Source organism: Pygocentrus nattereri, chromosome 25 (genome assembly GCF_015220715.1).
Source record: "Pygocentrus nattereri isolate fPygNat1 chromosome 25, fPygNat1.pri, whole genome shotgun sequence".
Classification (NCBI taxonomy): domain Eukaryota; kingdom Metazoa; phylum Chordata; class Actinopteri; order Characiformes; family Serrasalmidae; genus Pygocentrus; species Pygocentrus nattereri.
In genome coordinates this window covers 15,323,597-15,345,433 of record NC_051235.1, presented here as the reverse complement: position 1 = coordinate 15,345,433, position 21,837 = coordinate 15,323,597, and the positions used below count along the sequence as shown (strand labels likewise).

The following is a 21,837-nucleotide window of genomic DNA, read 5'->3' as shown; positions in this document are numbered from 1 at the left end:
TTACTCATTGTTTTCAATGTGTTATTTAGGGTTAGGTCTACAGGCTGCCAGCAGAAGCAAGTCTGAGTTTTATTATACGCTAAATGGTAGCTCTGTCGATCATCCAGCCCAGTCCAAATCCAAAAGCACATGGTACATAGATGAAGGTAATCAGTGATCATGTGTAAACTGATTAGTGGATCTTATCAGCAAGGTCCTATCTAGAAGGTACTCCACATCCAAGCACAAGTTTTATTTGTGTCTGTTTTAGGGGTGTAACGATGCATGTATTTTCAGGTTTGATTCTGAGGTCAAAATTTGATTAGATTTTTTTCCGACTGACTACTGTGCCAGCCATCTGACAAAAGAACCTGAGAAGAAATCTGACGTGTCTAAATATTAACGAAAACATACGAAAAAATAAAATAAGTCCCTTGAGCGTGGGTGTGCACCTACATGAGGAATACTCAGAAAACATAGATACACTGTATATTGCATTCAAATTGTTGTACCTTTACTATATGTATACAGTAGATGTGTTACAATAAAATGCACCATATGGTATCAAAATGTATTGCATTGTGCTGTAGGGCTGCAACAAACAACTAATTTGATAGTCGAATAAGCTGTTGATTACTGCAACGAAAAATCAATTATTTGGATTATGAATGTCTACATTACCAAATACACTGTATTTCCAAAAGTATTCGGTCATCTGCCTTCACAAGCATATGAACTTGAGTGACATCCCATTCTTAATCCATAGGGATTAATATGATGTTGGCCCACCCTTGGCAGCTATAACAACTTCAACTCTTCTGTGAAGGCTTTCCACAAGGTTTAGGAGTGTGTCTATGGGAATTTTAGACCATTCTTCCAGAAGCACATTTGTGAGATCAGACACTGGTGTTGGACGAGAAGGCCTGGCTCACAGTCTCCGCTCTAATTCATCCCAAAGGTGTTCTATCAGGTTGAGGTCAGGACTCAACTGTGCAGGCTAGTCAAGTTCTTCCACACCAAACTCACTCATCCATGTCTTTATGGACCTTGCTTTGCGCACTGTTGTGCAGTCATGTTGGAACAGGAAGGGGCCATCCCCAAACTGTTCCCATAAAGTTGTGAGCATGAAATTGTCCAAAATCTTTTGGTCTGCTGAAGCATTAAGAGTTCCTCTCACTGGATCTAAGGGGCAAGCCCAACTCCTGAAAAACAACCCCACACCATAATCCTCCCTCCACCAATCTTTACACTTGGCACAATGCAGTCAGACAATGCAGTAAGTACCATTTTCCTGGTAACCGCCAAACCCAGAGTCATCCATCACATTGCCAGTTGGAGAAGCACGATTCATCACTCCAGAGAACACGTCTCCACTGCTCTAGAGTCCAGTGGCAGCACTTTGTACCACTGCATTAGACGCTTTGCATCGCACTTGGATGCAGCTGCTTGGCCATAGAAACCCATTCCATGAAGATCTGTACTCACTGTTCTTGAGCTAATCTGAAGGCCACATGAAGTTTGGAGGTCTATAGCGTTTGACTCTGCAGAAAGTTGCCGACCTGTACACACTATGCGACTCAGCATCCACTGACCTCTGTCATTTTACATGGTCTACCACTTTGTGGCTGAGTTGCTGTCGTTCCCAGTCACTTCCACTTTGTTATAATACCACTCACAGTTGACTGTGGAATATTTAGTAGTGACAAAATTTCACGACTGGACTTGCTGCACAGGTGACATCCTATCACGGTACCACACTGGAATTCAGTGTGACCCATTCTTTCACACATGTTTTGTAGAAGCAGTCTGCATGCCTAAGATTTATGCACCTGTGGAAGTGATTTGGAACACCTGAATTTAATTATTTGGAGGGGTGACTGAATACTCTTGGCAATATAGTGTATCTTTTATGTAGCTATTAGGTTTTAAATTTAGCTTAAGGTTGTTTTATGCATTTACTAACTAACAGTGAAGACAAAGATGAGTAACATTCAAGAAATCACTGTTTTAATCACTGTCCTGCTAATACAAAAGATACAACCCCAATTCCAATGAAGTTGGGACGTTGTGTAAAACATAAATAAAAACAGAATATGATGACTTGCAAATCGTTTTCAACCTATATTCAATTGAATACACTACAAAGACAAGATATTTAATGTTCAAATAGATAAACTTTATTGTTTTTTGCAAATATTCACTCATTTTGAATTTGATGCCTGCAAAGAAGTTGGGACAGGGGCATGTTTACCACTGTTACATCACCTTTCCTTTTAACAACACTCAATAAGTGTTTGGGAACTGAGGACACTAATTGTTGAAGCTTTGTAGGTGGAATTCTTTCCCATAGTTGCTTGATGTACAACTTCAGTTGTTCAACAGTCCGGGGTCTCCGTTGACGTATTTTGCGCTTCATAATGCGCCACACATTTTTCAATGTGAGACAGGTCTAGACTCCAGTCTAGTACCCGCACTCTTTTACTATGAAGCCACATTGTTGTAACATGTGCAGAATGTGGCTTGGCATTGTCTTGCTGAAATAAGCAGGGATGTCCCTGAAAAAGACGTTGCTTGGATGGCAGCATATGTTGCTCCAAAACCTGCATGTACCTTTCAGCATTAATGGTGCCTTCACAGATGTGCAAGTTACCCATGCCATGGGCACTAACACACCCCTATACCATCAGAGATGCTGGCTTTTGAACTGATAACAATCCGGACAGTCCTTTTCCTCTTTGGTCCGGAGGACATTACGTCCATGATTTCCAAAAACAATTTGAAATGTGTACTCGTCAGACCACAGGACACTTTTCCACTTTGCGTCAGTCCATCTCAGATGAGCTCGGGCCCAGAGAAGCCGGCGGCGTTTCTGGGTGTTGTTGATATATGGATGGAGCGACGAACTGTGTTCACTGACAATGGTTTTCTGAAGTGTTCCTGAGCCCATGTGGTAATATCCATTACAGAATGCCCCATCCGTTTCAGGGATGCTCCCTTTATACCTAATCATGACACCTGTTTCCAAATAACCTGTTCACCTGTGGAATGTTCCAAACAGGTGTTTTTTGAGCATACTTCAACTCTCCTAGACTTTTGTTGCCCCTGTCCAAACTTCTTTGGAACGTGTTGCAGGCATCAAATTCAAAATGAGTGAATATTTGCAAAAAAACAACAAAGTTTATCCATTTGAACATTAAATATCTTGTCTTTATAGTGTATTCAATTGAATATGGGTTAAAGTATTTGCAAATCATCGTATTCTGTTTTTATATAGTTTTTATATATGTTTTACATGTTTTTCCCAACTTCATTGGAATTGAAAAAGAATAAAACTCCAACATATTTTTTTTCCTAAACTGTTTGAATTAAAACAGTTTTCTTTTAATCAAGTAAAAAAATTCCATGAAAATTTAAATTACGTTACTTTTAAACTGTGCAGTCTGTGCATTCTGTTTTCTGTCTACACTTTGCTGCAACTAGATTCTGAAGTCACAGGTCCTTAGTGAAACAGAGGAAATCAGCATCTCTCTGTGCTCCTTGAGAGGTCTGATCTCCTCTGAGAGCATATATTCATACCACTGCAGAGGAGATGTGCTCTGATGGAGCGGATGGGAAAATGGCGAATGCTTGTGGCAACCTTGTTCTCTATGAACAGTTAAATGAACGATTTTGCATAAACACTTAATTTCAGCGGTAACCCTTCGTCCAGTTGCTCTGTATGTCCACTGAGAACTACGCCCTGAAACTGATTGCGAGTGGAGCTAAACGTGTGTGGAGAACAGAAAACTGCGAACGGTCTCCAATGTTCACCGAAATTGAACACACTGGCGGTCTCGATGTTAAAACAACGATGCAGTTTTTTAAATTGTAAATGTTTTTTGTAAACTGGGTCGCTGTGAAGAATAATAGTTACTTGCTTTTCTGTTCAAACTCCATTAACTATACCAGAGAACCTGCATTTCAAAATACAAATTTTACAAATCATAACATGAAGTAGGACGGAAATCAACATTAACTATCGCCATGTCCGAAACCACACACTTCTGTATTTCACACACTACACTAACGAGTGCACTTCTAATGGTATATGCGCTATTTAGTGTACTGGTATGCAGTTTAAAAATAGGCTTTACAATAGGCTTTACAAATAGCACAGCTGACAACCTTTTTTTCTCAGCTACCACACTTTTGAGAATTTAGTTCTTGAGTCTGCCATTGCCCTGTTGTTAAGTCTCCGGTGAGCGGTAATGTCAAAACGTTCCTAATGAGCGCGAGAAAGATGCGCAATGACATCACCAACTAATTAACATCTAATTTGGTTGTCGGTTTTAGTCGACTAAGTCGAATAATTGTTGAAAGTCTGAAATTTTGTACTTTTATACAGTTTAATACTTTTATAAACTTGGAATGGAAGCTTAACACAATTAACATTAGACACATTTTCAGGCGCATTTTTTTGCAAAGCCATTATATCGTTTTGAATGGAATTAAGAAGTTTGTGAATTGTTACACCCCTAATATACATGCTCTATATGTCCAAAAGTTTGTAGACACCTCTGCATTCAGCATTAGTTTTTCATTCGACTGTACTGATAGGACGTTTGTCCCTCCTTTGCTGCAGTAACAGCTTCTGCTGTTCTGTGATGGAGCATTGCTTTGAGAATTTGATTTGCATTTGGTCACAGGAGCATTAATGTGGTCAGATACTGGTGTTGGATGATCAGTTCTGGATCACAAACACCACTCCAACTCACCCCCAAAGATTTTCACTCCAGAGGAGGTAAATGCGGTACCAATGCAGCACCATTGTTCCACAGCCCAATACTGGGGTGCTTTTTAACCTTGTAGCCAATGCTGGACATTGGACGTGGTGAGCTTGGTCATGTATGGCTGCTCCAGAATTTCAGTGCTTCTCTCTGGAGATTATGCAAGCTTTTATACGAGTGTGATAATGCTATAGAGATTATACAAGCTAAAATTCTATACAAACATTTTTGCAATTGAACACCTCTGCCAGCAGTAGGTGCACCTTGAAGTAGATAACTGGACTAATTAGAAGAGGTGTCTGGGTACCTTTGGACATATAGTGTATTTGTCCCATTTTGTTCCTTGAACATTATTTTATTAGTGTGAGTTTATTTATTTGCTATTGGAACTTGCTGCTAAGAGTCTTACTTCTCCCATATCTAAAATAAGCCAGAGTGAATGTCGGTATCGATCTGTAAGCAGAGGGCTTTTATGAATCACTTTTTTAATGGATCACTTTTATGGCTGTTACCAGACAAAGTGTTATGATGTTCATATTACTTAAATAATCTGACAGATTATTACAAATCTATTTTACAGTTAATTCTAGGCAGTGTTGCCATGGTTAAAAAAAAAAGGTTCTGGCTTCAGTCAGACTGTAGGTTTATTGATTGGCACTGAACAATTCATTGTCTGCTTTTAATGAACAACACAGGATCTGGCAATACTATACACTTGTATGTTCTGGTAAAAGCCTTTTGCAAATGATGATTGATTCCACCCTGAATTTTTGTATATGTGTGCATGCACGCATATTGCACCTCTCAGTGGTCTCAGCCTTTGCGTCACAGTGGGTTTGTGAATCACTATGACGTAAGTGAATGTTTCTGATTGTCATCCTCACTTTGCGCTGCATCCCTCACCTGCATGAAGAAACATTTCGAGGTGTGCTGTGGTGCTGGTGGAAGGGTTAATGTGGTCACAGTCAGGAAGGGTGATGGCATTGTCGTGGGTTGCATGTTAAATGGGTCACTGCTTTGCTGTTGCATAGTGATGTCTGTGGGTTCACGTTTCATCTTATTTTTTGTGCCAGCTTCTTCCTTACCATCATTTTCTCATATTTACCATTCCCCATATTTCAGCTGTCCTTCTCAATGTGTACTGCTCTAAAAGACATGAAGGAGCAGTTTGCAAAAAGATGAAATTTAAGCAATTTTCCCCATTTACCCCAAACGTACAATGATCAGGCCTGGCATTTCCTTCTTAGTTTTGCTGGAGCTATGAATGTAGTAGTTAAGAAAAAAAAAAAGTTAAAAAAAAAAACTTCAGATTAGCACTATACTGATTACTTGTAAAATGGACAAAAGTGCAGAAAAAAATACATTTGTAATTTTTTTTGTTTGTTTGGACAAATGTGCATCATTTGTTGGTGGCATTAGTGGCATTTGCACTGGCTTCAGTGCAAAATTAAAGAAGCAAACTTCAAACATCAACCAACCAACGTGGCTGATCAAGTACATTTGGGGTAAAGGGAAAACAATATAAACTTGATTTTTTTTGCCAAACTATTCCTTTTACATGATTCATTTTGCAGTTGTACCAATGTGGAAAGGTTCTTTAAGTAGTGTATAGGGCTGGCCTGCATAATTTCATTATTCAAATACTTGTTCATTACATTAGTATTCAGTTCTGTATTTAGTATTCAGAAGCTATAAACTACAAAATTTTACAATGTATTTCATTCACAAAAGCCTGTTCAAAACAGCAGTTATCGTAGATGGGCTCAAAATATTACTTTCTTACTTTGTTTATTTAACACCAGAGGGAGAATAATGTGACTTTACATTCAAACTCTCCAAGCACTGATGGAGTGAGATCACTTAAAAACTTAGTGTTTGAGAATTTGAACCAGATTTTCCCATATTTAACAAAAATATTACAGCGAAGATGCCGATTTGATGTTTTACTAAACACTTTCAAGGCTTATTTACATACTCTCGGGCAACTTAAGGGTAGTCTTATATGTTCGTGTCTAGCTTGTTGATAGTAAGCAATGTAAGGAAAAAATCATAGTGTCTATAATTCATCTCTGATTGATCTAAAAATTATTCAAAATAAAGTAGACCATTTTTACCACTTTTTTTTTTTTAAACCGCTGTGAATCCAGCATGACACCTAGATTTAAGAATGTTCAAAAATGAATTATTATACCTTGTTTCATCGGACATAATGAAAAATTCTCAGTGAAAAAATCTCAGTAATGTATTTGTATACAAAAGAGACACAGGTTTGATAAATCATCTCAAATATGTAAATATATGAAGGTGATGCTAAAACTTACAACCTCAAGCTTATTTTTTGCAGTGAGTTTTGGCCGTGTTGAAGCAGGGGCAAACTAGTGCTCCTGCTATTGCAGTCATGTCTAGGCGCAGCAGCCTGGGGTGGGGGTCTAGCTGCTTTCTTCAGTCCACCCCTCCACTCTCTGTAGCTCGACTATACAAAGCTGAACTTGGCCTGTGTTTCAGCCTGCTGCTTTTCATGATTTACAAAAACAAAAACTAGCATAATAAATCAGTAACATGTATAAATAAATGCAACATAACTAAAACAAACTGAAACTGCAATGTAATAATTAAGATGTAAAATTATTCTAATTTGTTACCCCCTTGGCCTCTACATAACTCATAAAATGCTTGATTTGAATGAGTGAGCTACAAACGTGCTGCTTCAGCCTGACAATTTATACATCATTGCTGCCAACTTGGCATCTGTTATTACAGACTGAATTGCATGATTATGAATTGCAATTATGAAGTGTAAATTGTGATTAAAAGTGATTTTGAGTTTTCGATTACTCCTTCGGAAATGTGATTAAGACTGAAGGGCAGTGAGTGGAAGCCCAACAAACACTCAAAGCCTGTAAGATGCTGTTTAGGCCAGCCGTAGTGTGGGAATAAACAGTCTGTATATTTAAATTTCTACATTCTCATAATGGGGAAAAGTCTAAGTTTACAGACTCAATCATGATTTTTGAAGTCAAACTCAAACCAGGCCAAAAAACTAGTTCCGTATCTTTCATGGTGCTTTTCCACATTGGTCCATTGCTCACTCTTTGCACTGAAAATATTTTAATGCTTGCATTAAATTTACTTACTCTTTGCTGTCTTTCCTGTCAGTCGGTGAAGACCCGGCCAAGTCCCTGACGGAAACGCCCCCCGACTTCAACCAGGCTTCGCCCCCTCCCAGAGCTCCATCAACTGCAACCTCACTGTCCAGCGACAACAAGTTCCACTCGTTGCCTTTTAGTCTGAATCGCAAGAGTGGGCCCAATGGGAGCATGAGCCACGGTCCGCTCTCCCTCTCCGTCCAATCGGTGATGGGAGAGCAGCAGGAGGCCCCGCCTCCTGTGACAGCCCCTTCCCCGAGACCAGCGTCTCCCCCAAAGGATCAGCCAGGGTTAGAGGTCGGTTCACTTGTAGAGGTGAAGGAGAATCCACCTCTTTGTGGGGTGATACGCTGGGTCGGTCTGCCGCCTGGACTACTGGAGCCTCTAGCAGGGCTGGAGTTGGTGAGGGTTTTTTTAAGGGCTCACATCATTAAAAACAATTATCAGTAAGTTTGATTTACTATATAAATTTTGCCCCTGCCAGCAGGCACTGGCCATTTAAGACATTTAAAAAAAAAAAATAATAATAATACTCTTTTAGAACTTAACAGTTGGTTTCATACATTTAAGCTTAAACCACTTTTTGAACAAGGCACCATAGAAAGGCAGCCAGGCGGAACAAGGATTATTTAATTGCATAATAATTGCATAAAGGCACAATAACAATAAGCCGGATTAATTCTAAGTGATAAAGAGGGGTTGAAATGGTCGTGTAAAAATGAACTAGAACTGTCTTTCCTAAGTAACTTATTATGCATAAAACCACACAAGTGTCATAAGTGGACCTCAGTGGGAGAAAATGTGGAAGAATATTGTCACTTAAATTCTAACGTCTTCAACAGTTGGTGGATTACTATGAAAGGCACTACATGTACTGGTCAGAGATACAGTAGCCATATGTTCTACTCAAGCTCTGTCTATGAAAATGATTCTATTGTCTTCCGTCTGGTGTGTTTGTAGGAAGAAGAATGTGTAGGATGCACTGATGGTACATTTAAAGGCACACGTTACTTTACCTGTCCTCCGAAGAAAGCTCTGTTCGTCAAACTGAAATGCTGCAGACCCGATTCTCGCTTCCCTTCGCAACATCACTCGCCCAACCCAATTGAGCGCTGCAATTCTATAGGTAAAGATGCAGACATACACACTCCCACCACCGCATCAAGCCTTCCACTCCATGCATTGCCATGAGGAGAGGTTTGGAAATTATTAAATGAAAATTGATTTTGCTTTTCTCATATCTATCTATATCTATATCTATCTATCTATATATCTATATATATATATATATATATATATATATATATATATATATATATATATATATATATATATATATATATGAAATGTGTGATTTATGTAAAATAGATATATATCATTTCATAGGTGCATGTTTTTCACACTTTTGTAAGTAAAATAAGTTAACAAGTTAATCATCTTAAAAAAAAAAACTATTTTTCTGCACATTTTTGTGCACAATTTCTATTCATTTGTTAGCTTTAACATACTGGGGAAAAAACAAACAGGACAAATGTGGCGGAATTTTTGCACAGGCCATATTTTATGCTTTTATGGTTTTGGTTTTTTTTTTCCTCAACATGTTAAATTTAGCAAATAAACAGTGGTTGTGCATTAAAATGTACATAAATGTGTCTGAGGACTTAGCACATCAACAAAACGTTTAATTTGGCCAGGGACACCCTGAAATTGAAGTCTCAATTTGTTGTTTTTATTTTGGCAGATCTGTGTTGTGTTCTATGAGATAAATACATAAGGCAGGTGCTCTCACTGTTTTCAATTGTTGCTGCTATGCCTATAAAAATGTTGTAACATAATAATGAATAACTCATTGTATTAAATAGCCATTCTCAAGTATACTGCTGACTTTAATCATCACACACTTGCATCAAAGCCTCAAACATATTGACTAATTTTCCATATTTATGGCTTGTGGAAAAAAAATAAATTTTCTCCTGAGCTATGGTTTAATTAGGAATGCTCAGAATGAATAATGAAGACAACTGTGGTAAGTTGGTTTAATGTCTGTTTGTCTGTAGCGTTCGGGGGTTACCTGAGTGAGGTGGTGAACGAAAACACCCCCCCTCGAACTGAGAATGATGGGTTGGAGGTGATGGTGGGGAAGAAGAAAGGCATTCAAGGCCACTACAACTCCTGCTACCTGGACTCAACACTGTTCTGGTACACACATGCTCACAGTTTAATATGCTTAAAGAAATAGCCTAAGAAGGAATAAAGACTTCAATGCATGTGAAAGTCTGTTGCATGTTACCTCTAACAGGAATCAACACCCAGTCAACACCCTGTACCCAACAGTATGCAGCAGTTGCTTACCTCTCTTTTCATTTTCTTTCATTCTCAGCCTGTTCTCATTTAGCTCTGTGTTGGATACAGTATTACTGAGGCCAAAATCTAAGACTGATGTAGAATACTACTTAGAGACACAGGAACTCCTACGCACTGAGATAGTCAACCCACTGCGCATGTGAGTCTTCCACACCTACACACAATCATATACACATTATGCCGTCCTCTTAAGAACCATGTCCATTTACTGTTAGGCTAAAAGATACACTTCCATTAGTTCAGCATGTAGGGAATAGTGCAGCTACTGACTGTAAGGGGAGATATACTTCAAATTCGATCTCACAAAAAAAAGAAAAAAGTAAGAAGCCAGAATTTTGTAGCAATTAAGTACAACAATAATAAGTTATGGCAAAAGACAAATGATAGGATTACACTGTGGAGCTTCCTCCAAGTTACTTTATATTTACATATGGAGTAAGTTTTCTAAACCCAACTTTAACCTCAGCATCCAAAAAAGAATAGGTTTACTTGACTCGTAGCTTCTGTAAAAAAAGAATTTTACAAACTCTGGACCATTTTATTTGCGCTAACATTGTAGGACAGCCCTGTTTTACTCTATTTTTCCTACAAAGTCAGGAAAGTCTGTCCTGAAAATGTATGAAAATGCACATCCACACACATGTATACTTGATGCTCATTTTCTAGCCTTTTTAACACTTCACATCTTTGTGTACTTATCTTTGTGGCTGTGACAGACACGGCTACGTGTGTGCAACTAAGATCATGAAGTTACGGAGAATTCTAGAAAAGGTGGAGGCAGCGTCAGGCTTCACCTCTGAGGAGAAAGGTGAGGCACACTGTAGTGAGCTGCCAAACTTCACTTTTTAGTTTGTAAGTTATCTTACTAGATTGTACATCATGCCCTTCACTGGTATCCGTTATTGCATCAATAAGCTGGAATGGGTGCCAGTATTTTTCTGTCTCCTTTGATGGAAAAAAATCTGAAAAATGGCACTGGCGCATGTTGTAGTTTTTTAGAGGAATATTCAACAGATTCTCTGAACCTGATTCATACTGTGTGAATATACTGCCCCCTGCTGACAGCACACTCAGCAGACAGGCAAGTGTTGTAGATGGTTCAAAGTGAATTGGAAAACAATTGAATTGGAACTGCATTTTCCTTTTGTACCATGGAGTATTTGTTAGGTAGGGCCTTTGAGGTACCTTATAATTTTTCACTCAGTAATAAGGTGGAATTAGGAAGTAAAACATGATATGAGGCGATATTATTTTTCATTTTTGGGGGTTGCGAAAAGTCATTAAATTTTGATGAAAGATTATGGCAAAACAAAAATTTTGTGGATTATATGATGAATGGTGCTTAATTGCCAATTTACGTTAAAAGTGGCCAATTTTTACTTCAGGTTGCCTTTAGGGTGATTTTGCTGTTTGTATGGAAACATGCAAAAATGTCTTAATATCTTTCTTTTGTCTCCATACAGATCCTGAAGAATTCCTCAACATTCTTTTTCATCACATTCTGAGGGTCGATCCACTGCTCAAATTACGGTTGGTTGTGTGTGTGTGTGTGTGTGTGTGTGTGTGTGTGTGTGTGTGTTTGTTTTATTTTTTAACATACATTTACTGCATACATGACCAGCACAGAGCAGGTATTATTTGGGTGGTGGATTATTGTCAGGACTGTGGTGACAGTAGGTGGCATGTTGATGTGTTATGCTGGTACAAGTGGATCAAACAATCAGTTGCTGGAATTTTTAAATGCTGTAGCAACTTACTGTCCAGTCCTATCTTGGTTGTTCACCTTGTAGATGTAAAGTCAGACAGTAACTCATCTCTTGCTGCACAGTTTGTGTTGGTCATCCTCTAGTCCTTCATCAGTGGTAAAAGGATGCTGTCCACAGGAGACTGTGGGCTGGATGTTTCTACTGGTGGACTATTCTCAGTCCAGCAGTTACTTTGAGGTGTTCCACTCGTACCAACGCAACATACATTAACATGCCGCCACCACCACATCAGTGTCACTGCATGCAAGCTTAAGTTCTTAAGTTAACTATGATGAAAGGATGTGTAGATTGGTGTTAAGTGTTCTCATAACATGTTTGTATTTGACAGCTCTGCAGGACAGAAGGTTCAGGACTGTTACTTCTACCAAATCTTCATGGACAAAAAGGACAAAGTGCTTGTGCCTACTAGCCAGCAATTGCTGGAGTGGTCCTTCATCAACAGTGACCTCAAATTTGCTGAGGTGAGCACATATATACACACAGTGTAGTGGAGAACTAAGTGCCCAGACACATCAAGCTTATGAAGAACTCATGCCAATTTAAACCGACTGATGATCACCTTGTGTCAACTCACCATCACTTCTAGTCTTCTGTCATAGTTGTACTTAAACACAACCATTTTCCAATATTTCTCTATCCCTCAGAATTAAAGTTTTAATATTTTTTTATTGTGTCTTGAAGACTCATATGTAAATGACCTCTGTTCGAACTAGCTGCCCTATACTGTACTTCAGTCAAAAAGCCTAAGCTGAAACACTCTTTAGAACCTCAGTATGAATGGACAGAGCTAAACTGCTGTTTTTTTGTGACATCACAGAAATAATGAATTCAAAACAAGCTGTTGCAGCTTGGTTTATGTATGGCCTGTGTTGACTGTGGAAATATTTTTTTTTAAATTTCAACCCTGCCTTTTATTTAAAGAAAAAAAGTAATAAAAAGGAATATGGTTCCGTGATATGGGCCTTTATAAATCCATGATGTGGATCTTATGCTTATATTTATATTAGTGTGTTACCACACCACCTACAGTGCTTTAGTGGATGCATGTTTATTCATAACTATTACATTTTTTCTTGTTGAGAGCACAATATTCAAATAAAATTAATTAAAAACCGAATCTCTTTGACGGCATGCGATGGCCAACATTCAGCTTCATGTGTCAAGGCTTAAAACCTTATTGTTCTACAGACATGTAAACATTCCTTTTCTCCTCTCTCCTCCTCGTGGTCCAGGCTCCGTCCTGTCTGATCATTCAGATGCCTCGGTTTGGGAAGGATTTTAAAATGTTTAATAAGATTTTTCCATCCCTGGAGCTGGACATAACAGATCTTCTGGAAGACAGTGAGTCACTGACTAAAACTCATTTAGCTGTGCACCCTAATTAAAGGACTGTAACTAAATGATGATTATATCCATATGTGGTGTAGCATAACCACTAATTGTCGTTGTTCTTGCATAATGATTCATTTTAAGTAATCAGTCACTTTTTTGTGACAAAAAGGCAAGGCTTCTTTGGCTATTCCCAAAGCTACACTGGGCCTTGCATAGCTAGATTTGCTTTGTAGAGAACATCAGTGTAACAGTATGCCCTTGAAGGTGAATTCCACCAATTTTTTTTTTTAATTTATGTGTAATTCAGTCCTTGAGATGTAAACAAAGTCATCTTCAGTGTTTTGCTATGAAGTGGTTCATTGTAGAAAAATTGGACTTCTTCACCGTGGTGGTGATTCTAAGGATGTTTATAAAGCAAATATAGCCATTTTATTTGTAATCCAAAGTGACCAGTGGACCTGCACATGCATTCGGAGTTCTGTCTATAATGTTGACAATGCTAAAGTCATGATAAAACTCTAACAAACTATGGGCACTATTTTGACGAGTACATTGTGCATTTACCTCTCCACCCTGCATATGCGTAATGTTTTTGAAAGGTTTGTTGCAAAATTCTTTGCAAAACTATATCAAGCAGCCTGTTTCTAACTATTTTATGTAAAAATATTTTGGTTAGGTAGCTTCAGGTCAGGCAAACTCTTCAGAAGTCTAGTTTCTATCACCAGTTATGAGTAAATCTGAGCTGATAATGTTCCCTAAAATAGGAAAATTACTTTTTTACATTTTAATGACTAGGTTGCGTACAATATTTCACTGAAATTTCTCTTTTAAGTGAACACTCTGGCTTTTCTCTACTCAAAGTTCACATGTGGACACGTGAAACACACTAGCACTTTCCAAAGTCACAATTTAAATATGATTAATTGCTCTTTAATGAGCCGAGCTTGTTTTTTAAATTCTTAAATTTAAAAAGTCACTTTTTTAAAACAACATGAATCAAATAAACACATGCATAAGAACTGAGTAATATTTATGAAGCAATATTTGAGTATTTATACCCAGCTTATGCTACTAACCACAAGTTGACATAAGATGTTATATGACTTTGCATTGACCTAAGGGAGCTTACACTAAAGTAATGGACATCTGTACTATTTCACAATAACACTGTTATGAATCATCATTCCCAAGTAATTAAACTTAGATAGAAGTTCTAGTTTAGAGCTTTATATCAGTTCTACGTAAAAAACATGAATTAAAGTACAAAACACCTCAGGTACTGTGGCTTCTGGTATCTCATGATTACTGGCATAAGTGGCCCATAAATACTCAAGTATTGCTTTATAAATACCTTAATCAATGCTTATGCATACATTATGACATCATTATGTATGTAGCCTTGAAAGTGTTATCTAGTAAACTTGACGATTTTCCGATTGCGTGTTTGGAATAAAAAAATCCGATTCCAGTTTTGGCCAGTTGCACATCACTAATATCAATAAAGCAACAATTATAAGTCGGTTTTCTGTCCTCTGATCAATCTAAATCTATGTGTGTGTTTACAGCACCCAGAGAATGTCGTATCTGTGGGGGTTTAGCTCTTTATGAGTGCAGGGAGTGTTATGAAGATGCTGACATCACAGCTGGGAAGATTAAGCAGTTCTGTGAAAAGTGCAATACGCAGGTAAAACACACAAACACCCAACCCCCACCGCCCCATCCCAATGCACACTCATGCTGTGGCAGCACTTTTCACTTTGTGCAATATGCTGTATCTCAGCTAAACACTAGATGGAGACGTTTCTACAGTTTTTGCAAGTGATGGTTCTACAGTACTTGAGTTCTGTTCAGTTTCACCTCTCTAATGAAATGTAATGTCTCGTACTCTGAATGTTCTTCTGTCATCTGTATTTTCTGAGGTTTTAATCCTATCAAACTGAGCACCCTGCCTGTGATTCATTTGGAGAACTTCGCGGTGACCTATTGTTTAAGTAGACTTGTTTTAAATATGTATCCAGAGGACTTAGGGCACTTAAATGTTCATGTTAAATACTCAGTCAGAGCACAGTTTCATTTGGCACTTGTATATATTTATCAGACTAACATTTATATTCCTATTCTTCTGTTTTCTTGTTCAAAAATGTAGTTTGTGAAACAAAAATCAACAAAAATCTATAAATTTTCTGCTTTGTTAGATTTTTTTTTTTTTAACAACTCTAATAAATACAACAGCAGCATTGAGACTTCATGTTATTGACAGAAGAGAGCCTATTACACACCAGAAACAGCTGTGTTTTTGGATCGGCCTTAAAAAGCTAAAAGAAAAAAGCAACAGCCTGAGTCAGTCTGCAGAAGAAATGCTGTGTTCAGTTTACTACTGAATGGAGCAAAAGAAGATACCATTTCTTATAAAATACAAAACCTGAACACAAAAACTGAACAAAGAAAGACATGTGAGTAGCCTGTGCTGCTGCTTTAAGAACTAAAAACTAAAGAGGTTCAGATCTTTTCAGTATATGACAGATAGTAGAGTCAGCTAAGTCTGTCAGAAGGTTTAAACTATTTTACAACTTTTCTCAAGCTTAATGATTTGGAATAGCCCCCCCCCCCCCCCCCCCCCCCCCCCCCCCCCCCCCCCCCCAACAATGGCTGCACTAAATCTGAGAACAGTACTGTATATTGTATAGTACTGTGTGCTGTGAATATGATTGCTGACAAATAATGCATATTATCTGTGATTTTTTTTTTTGATGTAGGAGTTTAGGAGCACACTTTATATGTTTCCTTCCTGAATACACACTTGTTTGTGTTTGAATGTAGGTGCATCTGCACCCGCGGCGCAAGAACCATCGGTACGGTAAGCTATCAGTGCCTAAAGAGCTGCAGGAGGGGGTCTGGCGGCAAGGTTCCTTCCCCCACCAGCAGATGGAACTGTTCGCTGTGCTCTGCATCGAGACCAGCCACTACGTCGCCTTTGTCAAATACGGCGCAGCCGACTCTGCCTGGCTCTTCTTCGACAGCATGGCCGACCGAGACGGTATGAGGAGTTTCTTGAATCATGATTCCAAACTGTTTATAACACGTATGAAGCCAGACTGAAAAATGCCAGTCTGATTACAGTAAGTCTGACTTTCATATACAGTACTGTGTTAAAGTCTGCATCTGAGACAGCAACATCTAAAATCATTTATCTGGGCAGAAAGCATTTAATTGTTTATAAATCACCAACAAGAATAAATACAAATAAAACAACCTCTCTTCAAGGAAGCCCAGTATTTACAGTTACCATCAAATGCCTGGTTTGGCTGATCAGAGCTGTATTCAATTAAATGAAATGCTTTTGGAATTAATCAAATCCAAGCAATGGCTAGAGTGTGGCGAGAAGTCAGGAAGCAAACCAGTTGTCTTCTAACTGTATTGTTCTAACAAACATATTCCTTAGTTAACTTCACTGAAAACTACACATTCCTCTTACTTTTTTTGCCAAGATAAATGGTGGTAAATAATTTCACAGTGTACTGTATGTTTCTTCAGCATTTCTTTATAAGTGTAGTGGGAAATACAAATAATCATTTCAGTTTCGATCCTAATGACATGTTAACATTAGACAAATGCAATCAGCCCACATAGGTTTACTGTCTGAAGTTTGCTTCTTCAGGTAGTTAAATAGAATTCAGTGCTTTTCTTTCCCTTTTATATGAATGAGTGTTCTGCGTTCTGATCTGTGATCTGAAACTCCAGCGATGGCTTTACTTCACTTACGCACGCAACAGTGAGTTGTTCTGTGAGTGGCTCACACTGGCCTGCCGCCGCATGGGAAAAAATGTCATCAGAAACAGTATTTTTCATTCTGTGTTATTTTAATGTCTTTTCACACCAGGTTATTTTTGCTGGGCAGTTGTGATTTTTAACACATGAAAACTTGCACTCTGATACTTTCTATTAGTAATCACTAACTGCAAGAGGACAAAGATAAAGAAAATGGTTCAGTGGTTTAGTAAGAGAGGAAGGTATCATTTGTCTTTTAGCCGTTCCCCCTCAAAGACAGCCCCACAAAAAAAAAACTTAAAGCTGAAACTCTGCAAAGCAGCCACTGTGAGTGTGGGTGGAGTTTGAGATTCTGCTTCAGCTCTGAGCTTTTGAGCGTTGAAAGGAGGAAACAAACAATGAGTGACCATGAGCTGTGACATGTTAAATGTCATTAATATGTATGTTTTCCAAAGATATACATGTATGTGAAACTTAGACTTCTACAAATGACAACTGTGATGCTCCCAAAAGAAAATTCCTGGCCGAAAGTGAAATTTAGGACACGCTGGCATTATATTATCATTTATGTTACCATAAAAATAATTTGTAAACCTTTTTTACTCTCTGTTATAAGTCAGTTTAAACTTCGTTTTTTCCCCCACTTTCTTTTTTGCAGAAAACCAAAAATGGCAGAAAGCCTGAAATTTGGGAGCATTCCTACAACTGTCGTAGAAATACTGAATGTTACTCTAAAATTACCCATGAGATATTAAATTTCATTAATAAACTTGTTCCAACTTCTCAGTTTTTAAACTGCTTACTCTCCCAGCCCTAGTTAAGGTGCAAATAGTGTGAATTTCACATTTCATGAAGCAGTTCCACATTTCTCATACAACTCATACAATGTGTCATTGAATCACAAATGTTTACTTAATTTAGAAAATAAGTAGTGACAATTCTTAGGGTTATACATCGGTTTTCAGGATTTTTGCTATGCATTTACCCTAAAACAATGGGATCTAACTGCTCATTATGAGGGACAGGGAGCAGTCACTTCGTGCTCCAAATGTAGGAGTGTGGCTAAAATAACGCTTCGCCTATGTGTTTGTTCCAATTTTCAACTTCACTTTATAATAAATTAAAATAATTGTTTTTTGTGTTTTTTTTGTTTGTTTGTTTTGTTTTTTCTTTTCTCTTTAGGGATTAGGGTTTGGGACAGCCACGTCCCAGTAGTACTTTATAAACAATTATTTTGTATACATTTGCTTTATTACTATCTCGATGCCTTGAGTTTAAATAGATCATAACATGATCCTGGTAAACAAGTAAAGTCTCAATACTTTTTATTTATTTATTTAGTTAGGCAAATAAATAAATGTGAGACCACAGTTTGAACTAATTCACTACAATGGTTAGTATGCAAGTGACTGTGACTGAAATTTACTCTCATCTTTTGTGTGTTTGTGTCTGAGCAGGTGGACAGAATGGTTTTAATATCCCGCAAGTGTCCCCGTGTCCTGAAGTGGGGGCATACCTGAAGATGACTCCAGAGGAGCTTCACGCCCTGGACCCCAAAAACATCCAGGGCTATGCCCGCCGCTTGCTCTGTGACGCTTACATGTGCATGTACCAGAGCCCCACCATGAGCCTCTACAAATAGATGGAGAGAATGGACAGAAGGTTTGGGAATGAAGCCAAATAGGAATGGAGATGTACAGAAGGGGAGAGAGAATTGGAAGGAGAGAGAGAGACGGAGATAAAGACAATAAAATGCTGACAGGTGAAGAGAATAAATGATGTGAGCACACTGCACAACATGCCTGCTCTCTCGTGACATTGCAAAGAACCAACACTCCCTAACCTGTTGTATCATTTATGCCTGATTCTCTCTGTATATAGTCAAAGAGTATGAACAGGGCAAGGGGAACGGAAAAAAGCTGATTTGCACTGTTTTTGTGTGTGCGTGTTCTGTATATGTATGTATGCGTGTGTGTTCGAGTGCTGTTGTTTCTGTCCTCTGTGTCGTAGGCCGTGGACAAACACCAACCCTCCAAAAAATCCATGGTGACTCGGTTTTAACACCCCAGTATATGACAAAGAAACTGCTGTAATAAGTACTCATTTGAAACGCACCTGTAACAGGTGATCTATAGCACATCTATACCAGCCACTCAGTGTGCAAGGGACACGACTCCTCCCTGCTATCCTGCTGAATGGATGGACATGTCTCTCTCTCTCTCCCTGTATAAATGGAACAGGGCTCAACCAAGAGTCCTCATCCTTAAACCTTTGTACCTATAAACCCATCTATAAACGCAAATGCACGGCAGATCTGTCGACTTGTAGTTTATGATACCTGGTGTCTCTGCTACTGGTTTCAGCCTCCATATTTAGCTGTGATGTCCTTGTCCTGTGTACCAACCTACAGCACAGTATCGGTGTATGAAAGCTTGAAGGAGACACTTGGCTTGACGTGCCTATTGAATGGAACTGAGATACTGTCATAAAGCACACAAGTATTTTTGAATACAGTTTGGTAACCGTTGGTGATTTTTCAGCCTGGAGTATTGAATGCTTTCCCCTTTGAGCTCGGCCTGTAAGAGAGGAATTTAAAACAGGTATAATTGGCGTTACCTGCTTCTGATATAGGTATATATGCATATAATGTGCTCTAAATTCATGCTTATTTTAATACCAGCGCAATTATTGCTCTTTAAGTATATCAATATATGTGAGGGTGAATGCACCACCAAACCATGCTTTGGGGTCCCTCAGGAGAATAACAATTTCATCTCATTTCATAAATCAGTCCTGGGTCATAAGATTCAGCGAGAAAATGCAAATGTTTTTGAAAGTCTTTCCATCCACACATCAAAAGGCTGTATAATTTCTTGCAAATAACAGTGTAGACATCAGCGGCTTCACTCTGGTGCAGTACTGCAGTGAAAAGTCAATGTTATTTTTTCTACTAAGGAAAAATGAATTGGATTGGTGACATGTATCTTGTAAAAATCAGCACTGTATAACATACACATGCCATCATTAATGAGCCTCAATTTTAAGGCAACTTTATTAGTTTTTTTTTGGCAGTAATTTTTGCATAAGCCACACCCCCCCACCCTCAGTGTCTTACATTCAGCAGATAAACAATAGTTGTACATAAAATTGTGTAAAACATTTGTGTACAACTGTGGCTTTACACTCGATAAAGCAAGACTAACTGTGCTGTCTCAGGCTGTGTTTGTTACCAGCATAAAGTGACAAATCACATTTTTATTTTTTGCCTTTGGTGGTGGATGTTTGGATGTTTTTAGAGCTGTGGGGGCACAAATCTGTGACCAGATTAGAATTCATTTTTGTTTTTTGTTTTTTTGTTTTTTTTTTTGTTTTTTTTTTCCCCTCCCCAAAAAGATGCACTGTCATTGTGTTAACATGGCAGCTTAACTTGAAGTTAACACCCATAATCTCCGCAAAAGCAATGCGTCTGATCTTTTATTCTCACACAGGCTTGTTCTGCTAGTTTGATTATATGTTGTTGGTCATGATGTACATGGCGTATTCATATGACATGAGTTGGAAGTGCACATGCAGGTCATTACAAGGCACAGGTTCGTTCAATTTAATGAAATGTGAGTCAGTTTCTCATGCTAATGTGAACCTTCAAGTTGGAAAGATCAGATCTAAAAAGTTGAACGTAGCCTTGGACTGCCGCAACTGCCAGGGTTCAGTTGCTGTCTCCTGAAAATAAGGCAAAATTACCACATGGAGCCCCTTCAAAACCCTTATTTTAACCAAACATGCAGTTGGTCATATCGCCCAGTCCTAAATATTCAAACATTTTGTGGGTTTTGGAGTGTTGATCTATGATCAGTTTTTGTCTTTTATACTTAAATGAATTTTTTCCAGACTGGTCAGCTTCCTCACATCCATATGATCATATTCATTGTGTTAAACAGGATAAATACTTCACCCAGGATCAACACTCCAAATGTTTCCAGAAAGGTTTTCAGCTCATTCCTGGATTCAGCATCACATGATCATCACTGAAGTAGTAAAGCTATCTAGTCATGGCATAACCTGTGAAGGTATTGACACAAACTTGTGTAATGGCCACATAGACCAGGCATTGCTCATTACTGCACAGCTGAAGCTGGTGAACTGTACAGGCTGGTGATGGAGCTTTCATGTTCAGGGAGAATGGGCTGTAACTGGTGTACCTGTTTAAATCGATCCCTGGTTAAGTTTCTTCTGTTTGTGCTGTTCTTGTAAATGTTAACTAAATTAAAACCCTCTTTTGAAAAGAACGTTTTTGTGATGGAGTGATTTTGCTTATGTGGCTGGACATATGTTCATTATACAGTGCTGTGCAGAAGTCATTTAATTTCTAATCAACATATATATTACATGTTCAATAAATGATTGTTACTTATTGTTCAATGTCAGGAAAGAAAAAAGCAGAAGTAGTGAAACAAAAATACACAAAAGCGCTTTAGTAAAGGGAATGGTTCCGTATATACAGGCTAGATAGAACCATATTAGGCTTAAATGGTTCTTTAGATTGATTAACAACAGTCTTATATAAGAATGAGTTTTTACAAACTAGATACTGTAACAAAAAAAGAGCCCAAAGAAAAAATCTCCCAAAAAAAAAAACTTCACAGGAGAGGGCAAAAACAGCAGGAAGGTCCTGGGTGCGGTTCCCTGTCCGGGCGACCTGGGTCCTCTCTGTGGAGT

The 21,837-nt window shown here is 38.3% G+C and overlaps 1 protein-coding gene across 2 annotated transcripts in view; it reads left to right on the top strand.

Moving 5' to 3' along the window:
- Nucleotides 1-21,407, top strand: part of cylda (cylindromatosis (turban tumor syndrome), a) — a 44,635-nt gene extending 23,228 nt beyond the window's left edge. Inside the window, exons 6-17 of one of the 2 annotated variants that reach the window (XM_017693224.2) lie at nucleotides 30-146; nucleotides 7,902-8,293; nucleotides 8,852-9,017; nucleotides 9,949-10,090; nucleotides 10,272-10,394; nucleotides 10,972-11,063; nucleotides 11,719-11,785; nucleotides 12,350-12,482; nucleotides 13,254-13,362; nucleotides 14,919-15,037; nucleotides 16,174-16,390; nucleotides 18,579-21,407. In XM_017693224.2, the coding sequence (XP_017548713.1) occupies nucleotides 30-146; nucleotides 7,902-8,293; nucleotides 8,852-9,017; nucleotides 9,949-10,090; nucleotides 10,272-10,394; nucleotides 10,972-11,063; nucleotides 11,719-11,785; nucleotides 12,350-12,482; nucleotides 13,254-13,362; nucleotides 14,919-15,037; nucleotides 16,174-16,390; nucleotides 18,579-18,763 (1,862 nt within the window). In that variant the 3' untranslated portion in view covers nucleotides 18,764-21,407. The remainder of the gene's footprint in view (nucleotides 1-29; nucleotides 147-7,901; nucleotides 8,294-8,851; nucleotides 9,018-9,948; nucleotides 10,091-10,271; nucleotides 10,395-10,971; nucleotides 11,064-11,718; nucleotides 11,786-12,349; nucleotides 12,483-13,253; nucleotides 13,363-14,918; nucleotides 15,038-16,173; nucleotides 16,391-18,578) is intronic. The other variant, XM_017693225.2, reaches the window with a different exon arrangement.
- The last annotated feature ends 430 nt before the right edge of the window (nucleotides 21,408-21,837 follow it).